The following is an 11,146-nucleotide window of genomic DNA, read 5'->3' as shown; positions in this document are numbered from 1 at the left end:
ACACACTAGAGACCAAGGTTAAATCTTCAGGCACCTGCAGGGTCAGGTGGGAGAGGGCCCTGCAGATTCTGGGCCCCTATGGACCTGAGAGAAAAGGCAATTACAGGCAGGGCCAATGAGAACAGAGGCTACCCCCCACCCCACTCTGAGCAAATCCTGGTCACTGAGGACACACAGCCTAGCCCATCCAAGACAGAGGTGACAACATTGCTTGGGTGCAGATCACTACCACTGCTCTGGAGTTGATTGCCAAACTGGCAAAGAAAGGTGGGAGCAAATCTGTGGGCTCCCATCAGCTGGGACCAAGACCCCGCGGTGGCTGCCCTGCTCCTCCAGGGTGCTGCAGGGCCCTCAGCTCTGAGAATAAACAACGTCATTCACTTGGCTCAGATGACACCAGGACACTTCTATATCAAGTTTCAGAGGTTGGTCCCCAGGACACTCAGCAGAGATGCAGTGAGTACCACTTTTTGTGTAAGACCAAAAATAAATTTAAATGGAAATAATTTTTTTCTGAAAGGAAAAACTGTAAAACACTTGTGGGGATAGGGTGCCGAAGGGAAGGGTAAGGATGAGGCAGTGTTCATCTGAGTTATGCCTCGGAACAAGGGTGGCAGGGTGTGACTTTGGAAGCTGTTCTCTAGGACTCTGATAATGGCCTCAGAGAAAAGTCTTGTGCCTCTGCTTGTAGGAGCCTGTGACCACCCTGCAGCAAGCTCCCAGGCAGAGGAAACCTGGGCACACAGCCCTGAGAATGAGAAGGTCTGTATGCAGAAGCTGACACGGTGGCTCTGGCATCTGAGCAGTCTGAGAAGGGCTGAGCAGGCTCTGCAGCCTGGAGATGTGTGCCAGTGACTGACAGTAGCTATGCACAGACAGTCACACCGAAGTCAATTCACCCCAACAGGGTGTCATCAGGACATGGGAGACAGGTAGAAGACCCACAGAGTCACCAGCTGGAGACCACTGAGGAAGTGACTCAGGGAGCCTGCTTCTGCTTCTTTGAGGTTTGGGACGGGCGCAGTTCTTCAGTCCCATGGGCAAAGGGGCAACGGGCGGCAGGCAGCACGCAGCCATCAGGATGGTGAGTGAAGAACCAGCAGATGCGCGTCTTGAACACCTCCACAGGCAGGCTCCGCTTGGCTTCTGGAGGCTTCTCCCTCTGCAGCTCTCGCCGCCAGTCACGGATGTGAACTTGCCCATTCAGAACTGAGTTTAGAACAGAAAGCCTGAACGTCATTAGTGTATAGAAACTGAGAAGAACCACCTTGTGGGGGGTCTTGACAGAGGGGTGCAGGGTCAAGGTAAGGACCTCTAGTCATGAGTCCTGCTGGACAGGATCCGGTGCAAGGGGCACATTAGTCAGGAAATGGCCAGGTGGCCCACTGCCCTGCCACTTCATTTTCAGGAGCCAACAGCTCCATGTGAAACTTGGCCAAAGCAACCAAACCTTCTGGCCTCCCCAGGGCTGTAAAACTACCTGCAGCCAGCATGGCGGGAGGAGGAAAAGTGCCTCATTGAGGGAGCCTGGCTCAGTGACCTCCAGAACTGAGCTGAGTGTGTGTGTGTGAACACAGCTTCCTGTCGGCTCTGGGGTCCCCTGTGGTATGGCTCCAGTGAGGCTGGCTGCTGTCATCAGCATCCTGGGAATAAATATTTCCCTTGGAAACCTGAGTAATGAGTCCTGAGAGGACCTTATGGTACCTAGAATACAGGGAGGGTTTCATCTTCAGGGAAGGCTTGAAGCCCTCAGAGTCAAGTGACATCACATGCAACCACCTCCCTTGGGCTGAGGTTGGTCTTCCCTGGACTAAAGTCCAGGTTAAGGTCACTTCAGGACATTCAGAGACGTTTCCCAGAGCAGATCTCCCCAGTGCAGCACAGGACACAACTCGAATGACTGTGGGCCCAGAACTCTCTGAACTGTGCTCAGGGGAGCCTCAAAGGCATCTTCCAGAAGGAGGAGGACATCTGACTGCAAGTGGCCAGGAGTCCCTGTCCCTTTCAGAAGTTTTGACATGTTTAAGCAATCTGAGGCCAAGCCACAGTGGACATGAAGCCTGCCCTCAATGCTGGTTTAGGACTTCTCTGTGGACACAGTGGCCAGCAGGAGAACCTCCCCAAATGGCTATGAGCCAGTAGCATGCCTAGCTACACTTCTGGTTGCTATTTGCAAGGTTATGTGATAAGACCGTCTTAAGTATAAAGCCCAAAAGGGAGCACTAATCACACAAGGAGTCCAACATTTAGTATGCAGGGCATTACCAGTGTGCCCAGTTTACACAGGATGCTAGGCAGCTCCCTGTTGGCCCCACAGCCACCACTCTGGGAAAGATGGTGTCAGGTGCCAAAGGGCCAGTCTTCCAGGGCACATGCCAGTCATTCAAGCCAGACCACCAACAGCTCTCCTCTGGGAAATGTGCTACTAATTTGAACTGGAATTATGGGAACAACTCTGCTGTCTTCCCCCTCATTCCTGCCTCCTGCTGGGGGCTTGTGGGACTGCAGAGAAACAGAGAATTCTCTACTCATCAGCTGCTGGACAACAGCAGCCTCTGGCTAGAACATGCTGGGACCCAGGGAACAGGAAGAGCACTGAGGGTGTGCCCTGTCTTCAGGAGCATCAGTGCCAGGGGCTCGCCTGGCCTGGACTGTCACCAACTCATTGGAGCCTTGGCTAAGTCCTCTAGATGAGGAGGCTATTCACCAGCTGACAGGAAGAGACAGCCAAGCAAGTCCTGGAAGGGGTGGAGCCGAGGCGGAGTCAATACTGACATGACATGGACACGCAGTGTTCACGCGAGCTGACCTAAGCCATCTATCTGAAAGCTGCTTCCTCAGGAGCTCACACTCCTCCAGATGACCCAGAGTCACATCAGCTTCAAACTAAACGCCATGCAGAGATAAGCCCCAGCTTCAGCACATACTTTCTGCATGACTGCAAAGAGAATGCTCACATGGCAATGATCTCTAAGACTTCTACTCAGAAGTGATTCCAAAACTAATGTCCCCCGAAGTGAACTCACAGAGAAGCGGTTAACCCCGTAGACACATATTTACACCGGACAGGAGCAATGGTCCTTCATGAAACCAAAGAAAACATGGAAAACAGGGAGGCCCCTGAGGCTGTAGGATTTTAACTGATTCAAGTTTTGTAAATAAGCACAGATTTCAGGCACTGGGAAGCTCATCTGGACGTGTGTGTGTGGGGGGGGGCTCTTGGTTTCAGCAACACCTCCAGGGGGCTATGTCAGGGAAACACACACTCCATGAAGCAGAAGTGGCCTGCGGGAAGGTCCTGCAGCTCTTCCTGACTTGTGCTAGTTCTACACACTCGTGACCTCATGGCACTGTCTACAGCTTGGGTCTCTGGGTGGACACTGCCATACTCCATTCCCCATCCTCAGACTCAACACTCCCGCAGGGCAGGGATGCAGCCACGACCCGTGGAAACGGGCCCTTTTCTCTCTGGAGCTATGGAATCCGGTGTTGGAGCAGAGCCTTAGTCTACCAGGAGGGTCACTCAAGGGTCCCAAGTCCCTGTGCTAGGCCAGTAAGGTGGAGGCATTAAGCAGAGTCTAGGAGATGGCTCATGTCCCCAACCTGCCTGACGGGCTCTACAGTTTCGCATGCTTCTTACTGCAGGAAACAGAGGTGAACAAACGTTCTTGTACTGACACAAGATGCAACCAGCAAGCTCTGTACCGGCCTACCAGCCCTGTATGAGGAATAGGCATTACAGAAGCAATGGAGGGCATATCCTAGACAGGACCACCTGGACCAAGACACAGGGAACCTGAGTCGAGGTTGGAGTATACCTAGAGAGAATGATGGCCATGGCTCACCCTAAGATACAAGCTGGTGATGGGCTGGGTGGGCACAGGGCCGCCATATTGTCCACTTGGTTCTTATGAACATCTAGGTAGCACCTAAGTATCACAGCCATTGGGGACAAAAAGCAGAGTTCTACAGAATGCACAGAGAGGAACTGCTGGGGACAAGCAGGATGGACAGTGTATGGTGTCCTCATAGATTTTACCTTCAAACACCTGATGGTTATTCCTGAGCAGGGTCTGTAGGCCTCCACACTCCCGCTTCAGCTGCTGCAGGGTCTCTGGGCTCAATTCTGCAGCCACTTCTGCCAGGGAAAGGCTCCCTGTGGAAAAGCAGGTGTCCGCACACACCACAGATTACAAACTGTAGCCAGCACAGACTGTCAGGTCCCAAAGCCAAACCCAATCCTGCAGCTTCAAGTCCCGTGTGTGCTGCAGCTGCAGGGTCCTGTGTGTACAGTTTAATGACTCCACATCCTATAACCACAGGACACAGGGGCAGAGGTCACCCCAGCCACAGTGACACAGTGTGCCAGCACGCAGGACCACTTGCTTCCACTGGGCAGGCTGAGCATCCAGTCAGTCTACCAACACCTGACAAAGTGGCCCAACCCCCACATTCCTGGTACCATACAAACAAGACACAGCCCAGAGTTGAGGAGGCAGGGCCAATAGGCAAGACTTTAGCAGTGTCTCCTGGCCAAGCTGTCATCAGAGCGTTACAGGGCACTGTCCACGCTGGTAGGCACACAGGGGGCTGGAGTGAGAGGTGTGACACAGGACCGCAGGTATCACTGTGAGGTCTCTCCCACTCACAACAGTGTGACACAGGACCACAGATATCACAGTGAGGTCGCTCCCACTCACAACAGTATGACAGAGGACCGCAGGTATCACAGTGAGGTCTCTCCCACTCACAATGCTGCTCAAAACCCTGCATACACCTGAAAACACTCTCATCAGATACCCTGTGACAAGGAAGTCTACTCTGCCTAAGGTGACAATGGGTCACCTCCCCACACTGCAGCTCATCTGGGTCTCACAGCAGAGCTGGAGGCTAAAATCAGACCCGAGGGCCTCCTTCCCAGTGTCCAGAATGGCTTACTGAGTGAGACGCCCAGGCCTCCACCAGGCAGAGCGGGAGAGGCTGTCTGTGGGCTCAGAGGCCCGGGACCATTCCCTTCTCACAGAGATGCTTCTCACCCAAGGGCACCTGAGAGCCTCCAACGAGCCTAGGCCTCCGGACACCCATCAACAAAGGTATGGTACCCTAGTGCTTCACCTGATAGCAGGCAGGATGAGATCTAGGCCCCAGAGCCGTCTCTAGACCTAGGTCTGAAGAGGGTCCAGCTAGCTCAGGGCTCCCATGCCAGGCACCGTCTAACAGTCCCCCAATTCCCAGCACGTCCCACTTAAACCAGGACTCCTGCTGCACAGAACACTCAGGAACCTCCACATCCATAGCACCATTCCAGCACTGCCCTGAGTTTTTCCAACCTTCTGGGGAAACACTTTGCAAGGACCCCATCATAGCATCTACACAGTGATGCTAGCCCCAAACCACAGACTGTTGGGTCTTCAAGTTACATGGCACCTGAGTCAAGGCCACTCTGGACAGTGGCCCAGAGGGCCTCCCAGGATTGGTTAGTTCTGAAGGAGAACATACAAGAAGGTCCTGCCATGTCACATATGGGAGTGACTTGGAAGAAACCTGGACCCAAGAGGCTCAGATGAGGATGTGGCATGGGGGATGAGAGTGGAGCCATTCTGCTCTAGGCTATGCCAGGGGCCACTTGCTCCTGTGCAGAGTGAGAACTAGGCAACATTCACAGCTTCAGATGCAACCCTGATTCTTGTCAGCAGATGGCCCCATACCACCCTCTAGTGGTCACAGGTGGAAGCAAGGGGTACAGTTGAAAGCTTTGACAACCTCAATTTTAAATGTAAGAGCAACCCTACTTTCCCTGTTTCTAATATGCAGGTTCCAGCCAATGAGCAATCAGATGCAACTGTCTCTTCCATGGCAACAGTTTTATATTTAGGGACTGCAATGAATGAAAACATTGAATTTGCATTCAAGGGAGCAGGGCTTTTGACACTTGGCAACCTGTTCTCTGGTGGCATCATTTCTAAGGCTAGAACACCAGCAGCTCTGGCCTCCACCTTCCTTCCCTAAACTATGGACAGCTGTTCACTCTCATCCTCGGGGATGCTGAGCTACAGAGACCCACAGCCCATGCTGGCTAGAGAGTCTGCCCGGGAAGTTAGGGCCTACCTCCTTCATTCCAGGTCTTCAGACTCCCGTCCTCAGAGCTCCCCGTGGTTAAGTTCTTTCCATCTAACAACAAATTTGCCACTTGTAAAACCACTTGGTCAATAAAGTCTCGAGGGAGGGCAGCACAATTCCTCACACGCTCGGCCTTTTCTCTGGGGCAGAACCCAGGCATCCAGAGCCCTGTGGCTGGGGCTACTTCTCCCTCGGCAGCCAAGGCGTCAGGCATGCACTCAGCCCCAGCATCACAGGTCCTGTGGTTGTCTTGGGGATCAGCATCGTGGGCAGCTGCCTGGGGTGCAGAAGGCGTATATCCTTCACCAGGCGGGCACTGGGAGTGACCCTGTCTGCTGTGGAGGTACCGAGTCCTCTGCTCATCCATCCAGACCTCTGAAGAAGGCAGGTATGTTCTAGATTTTCCAATGAGGCAGACCTGTGTTTGAAGAGACATCATATCGCAACATTCTTCACGGAGCATGCTTGTGCTAAATAACAATTTAGACCAAAGTTTTAGAAATCAGTTATAAGAAGACAGAAATCCTATTTCGGCCTTTTGGTTGTACATTGGGAAACATTGCCCTCTGAGGTCTACCCTAAGCCCTGAATTCCATTTTTTTTAACAGATACCAACAGACAAGATTTATAAATAAAAAAGCCAACAATAAAACCTAGTGAGGAATGTGGGTGCAGATCTATGGAAGGAGTAAGTTAGTTAAATGCTTCACTCAGACGGTCTTTATTAGGCCTGCCTTTCCCCAGGAGTGACACAATTCACCTCTGAAAGTTCCTGGGGAACCTGTGTAAGAATGAGGCTGTATATTAACCTGCCAGCATGACACCTGAAACAATGCAGGTACCCAAAGCATCTAAGGAACTTCCTCCACACTTTCCCCTGGTCATTAACTCCAGAGTTAGAGTGCACACCAGCAAAAGGGGCCAACGGAATTCCATTAGGGTCACCCAGTCCTGCCATGTACTCTGGGTTTGGAGCAACGGGGCATGTGATGTGTTTGGTCCTCACCAGCTGTGTGGCTGTCTAGCACTGACTGGGCACCTCCCATACTACCCAATGGTAACACTGGGTCAGAAACCGCATGAGCTTCCTTAGTTTTCATGATGAGCAGTGGAATGGCAGGTGCCAAACACAGATCTCTGACACCCCAGACTGAACCTTCTCCAACCCAGAGGAGCAAGACTTGCTGGCATGACGCCACTTGGGAAAAAGGTGCAGGCCTGAAGATGGGCTCTGAAGGAAACGCCTGGAAGAGCCCCAAGCAGAACACACTCCCCAGCCCTGCGCCTGCCCTGGCACATACCCGCTTGGTAGAAGGAATCCTGAGGCAGTCTTCCTGCATGTGGAAGCCACAGAAAAGTCCCACCTCCAGCACGAAGTCCAGGTACTCACGGTACTGTGTCTTCCTGCTCTGCCGCCGGTGGTATCGCCCCACAAAGTCAAAGAAACAGCAGGGCAGGACGAAGAAACGGCAGGTGTAGGAAGACCTAGAGGAGGAGGAGACCCAGGAAATCCTTAGGAGGCCAGCACAGACCAAGAAGACCCAAGGAGCCCAGCACAGACTCAGGAAGACCTGAGGAGCCCAGCACAGACTCAGGAAGACCTGAGGAGCCCAGCACAGACTCAGGAAGACCTGAGGAGCCCAGCACAGACTCAGGAAGACCTGAGGACCCAGAACACACCCAGGAAGACTCGAAGAGCCCAGCACAGACCCAGGAAGACCCGAAGAGCCCAGCACAGACCCAGGAAGACCCGAAGAGCCCAGCACAGACCCAGGAAGACCCAAGGAGCCCTTTACAGAGACCTAGGAAGATCCAAGGAAACCTGCATAGAGACCCAGGAAGATCTGAGGAACCCTGCATACAGACCCAGGAAAATTCGAGGAACCCTGCATAGAGACCCAGGAAAATCTGAGGAACCCTGCAGAGACCCAGGAAGATCTGAGGAACCCAGCACAGACCCAGCAAGACCTGAGGAACCCAGCACAGAGACCCAGATAAGTAGGCACATCACAGCATGCACAAGCAGCAGAAGGTCAAGTACCTAAGCTGCTTCTGGTATTCTGACATCTAAAGTAATGGGTCTTTCTTATCTACTTTTTTAAGGCCAAAAGGTCTCGTGTGGCGCAGATGCAAATGCACTCAAATGCACCATTTACTCCTAACTTTTGTCTCCACCTTCAACGTACTGGGGTTACAGGCATAGTCACCACACCGAATCGTTTCCCACAAATCTCTAAAATCCATTCAGCACATTGTATCTTTCAACAAAACAGAAACTGAATTAATAAAAAATAAGTTTCCTGTGTAGTTACTCTGGCCCACTGTGGCATCAGCTTTCTAGAGCTGGAACTTCAGGTAGCAATCAGAAAATAAGGGAGGACAGCAGCTGGGTGGTGGCAGCGCATGCCTTTAACCCCAGCCCTCGGGAGGCAGAGACAGGTGGATCTCTGTGAGTGCAAGGCCAGCCTGGTCTACAGAGTGAATTCCAGGACAGGCTTTAAAGCTACAGAGAAATCCTATCTTGAAAAAGAAAAAAAAAATGTGGATTTCAAGACAGGACAGCAAAGGTAAGTTTCAGACTTGACCTGGAGTGGAGTTCGGAGCACAAACAGCTCAGAGTCCTGGTGGGGAGAGGCCCTGATGGAAGACTAAGAGAGGCGGGGCTGAAGGCACTGGCAGTGTTTCAGACTCTACAAAGTGTTGTCTAAGTGTGCAGCGGATCTGTCTAAGGAAGTCAAACCCTCTAAAACCAGCATACTTTCCAAAAAAGGTGCACACCTATGAACATGGGACAGAAATCCGTAAGATGATGTAACTGGGATCAGTGTTGGCTGACAGAGCACAAGAGGAAACACGTGTGTGGCTTAGGACTTCTAGTAGCCACAGTTTCAAAAGAAAAGCAGGTAGATTTAAATTTACTCAATATAGCTACGCTACCGTCACTTCAACGCTCTAAGTTACCCTGTCAGATGCCGCACTGCCACAGTGACTAGGGGCCGCCATCGTGGACATCAGTGCACAGGAAAAAACAGCCACCTGCCTTTCCTACTCACCTGGCTGCAATGACGGGGATCCAGGGAGTGAGCTCATCAGAATGGTTACCAATCAGCCAATCAACACCAGGGAACAGGGTCTTGTCACTCGGGATGATGGAACCTTCCTTAAGAATGTCACAGGAGAGGAAGCAGTCAGTACGTCTGCCAGAAGCTCAGCCATGACTCATAGTCCACCTACACTGATCCTCCTAGGCCTCCACGGTGCACAGCTTACTATGAGGAGGAGGTGACTGTCCTGCCCATAGTTGGTCTCCAGGGACACAAATCCCTGGCAACTTTTGGGGTCCCCCAAAAGAGCACTTTTCTGGGTGATGACAAAAACTTGTTTCCTGCATAAACACAGAAAGCAACCAACAGAGAGACAGCTGACGACTGGTCCCCTCTAAGAAGAGGACATGAAGTCTGCTCAGTTCTGGGCTATTCTGTCACTATGGTCAGTGAACTCTCAGCAGTGACATCTCACCCACCTGCCTTCTGAGTTTCTGCACGTCACCCTTCCTGGAGGTCAGAAGCCAGTCTCGAATTACTGAGTGACATCTTAGAGAACTGACTGAAGAAGGAGGTACATCACAACTTGAGATGGTGCAGGATGGACCCCAGGGGATGGAGTAGAACTCTGACCATGCCTGCCTCTCCAGCACTGCTCTACACCAGTCCTCACAATAGGACTGTTAGCTCCCTACGGCAGGCCTCGGCAGGCCTCACAGTAGAAGCGTTACAACTGTGGTGCTGTTTACACAGACGCTGAGACACTGAATGTACAATTGGCCAATTGCCAAGTGCATCGCCACAAAGGAAAACAAGCCTTTAGCAACATTTATTATCATTGCACTCACTCTACATGTAAACCTTCCCACTTGTCTCTTCATGAATCAAGAGCTTATTTATACTTTGGGTTGCCATTACCAGGCTACACTGCCCTGGAAACAGCCAGACTTGCTTCACATAAGGCCTTCTGAATATAGCAAATTGCAACCATCTTGTTTGATGCGCAAACTTAAGACAATCTGAGATCATCACGGCAACATATTAACAAGGAATTCTAAACACACTTGCACTGAACAGGGGTAGAAAGAAGCTTAAGTCAAGATGGATGGGATTCTAGGCAGAGCTACCACAGACACCATACAAATGCAGCTAGAAACAAACTCACTGGGAAATACACCAGCAGTACACAGCTCAGGCAGAAAGTGCAACAGAAACGCAGCTGACTTCCACTGAAATACTCAACACTAGAACCAGCAGTGTTGGCACTGGGACTAGAAGGGATTCCTGAGTCAGGTGCTGGGGACCCCTAATAAACAGCTCAAACTTCTATACATTTCCTAAAAGCTCCTCACACCAACCAGCCGCTCCTTCAGTTAGGACTTACTAATGGGACAGTTTGAAGTTCATTCCAAGCAGAGGGTCAAGACCCGACTGAGGACACAGGGATGCTGACTCTGCTACATCACTCCTGTGGATTATCAGCCTCACACATAATTCAGAGTCTTAGGCACCAACCATGAGGATCTATGGACCGCACATCCACCTGAAGGGCTCCCTATGCACCTGCCAGCTGACCAACAGTCCTCAAATTCGAGACGCTAAAAGCATCTTTCTTTTTGGACACAAGGTCTCACTATTTAGCACTAGCTGGCCAAGAATTCACTCTGTAGACTATTGAAGAATATTAATTTAAGATGTGTTACATTTGTTTAGGCTGAGGAACATCTGTTTAATGATGCAAAGATGTGTTGCATTTGTTTAACTGTGAATCTGTGCTATTTTACCTGTTTAAAACACCTGATTGGTCTAATAAAGAGCTGAATAGCCAATAGCTAGGAGAAGAGATAGGCGGGGCTGGCAGGTAAAGAGAATAAACAGGAGAAATCTGAGGAGGATGGAGGAGTGAAAACATCAAGACATCAAGGGACGAGAAAAGAAGGGGCCAGTTAACACAACCAACGGGTGGCGGGGGGGGGGGGGGG

General features: G+C 51.4%; 1 protein-coding gene across 2 annotated transcripts in view; it reads right to left on the bottom strand.

The window, feature by feature from the left end:
- Positions 1 to 386: 386 nt before the first annotated feature.
- The window catches only part of Trmt44 (tRNA methyltransferase 44 homolog), a 20,437-nt gene continuing 9,677 nt past the window's right edge, over positions 387 to 11,146 (bottom strand). For both annotated transcript variants that reach the window (XM_050141167.1, XM_050141168.1), the window contains exons 7-11: positions 9,174 to 9,280; positions 7,422 to 7,605; positions 6,109 to 6,538; positions 4,040 to 4,156; positions 387 to 1,209 (exon numbers count right to left, since the gene is read on the bottom strand). In XM_050141167.1, the coding sequence (XP_049997124.1) occupies positions 980 to 1,209; positions 4,040 to 4,156; positions 6,109 to 6,538; positions 7,422 to 7,605; positions 9,174 to 9,280 (1,068 nt within the window). In that variant the 3' untranslated portion in view covers positions 387 to 979. The remainder of the gene's footprint in view (positions 1,210 to 4,039; positions 4,157 to 6,108; positions 6,539 to 7,421; positions 7,606 to 9,173; positions 9,281 to 11,146) is intronic.

Source organism: Alexandromys fortis, unplaced genomic scaffold (genome assembly GCF_014885135.2).
Source record: "Alexandromys fortis isolate MF-2015 unplaced genomic scaffold, M_Fortis_MF-2015_v1.1 scaffold_7, whole genome shotgun sequence".
NCBI classification, from domain to species: domain Eukaryota; kingdom Metazoa; phylum Chordata; class Mammalia; order Rodentia; family Cricetidae; genus Alexandromys; species Alexandromys fortis.
The sequence above is the reverse complement of the archived record's forward strand: the minus strand, read 5'-3'. Positions and strand labels throughout refer to the sequence as shown.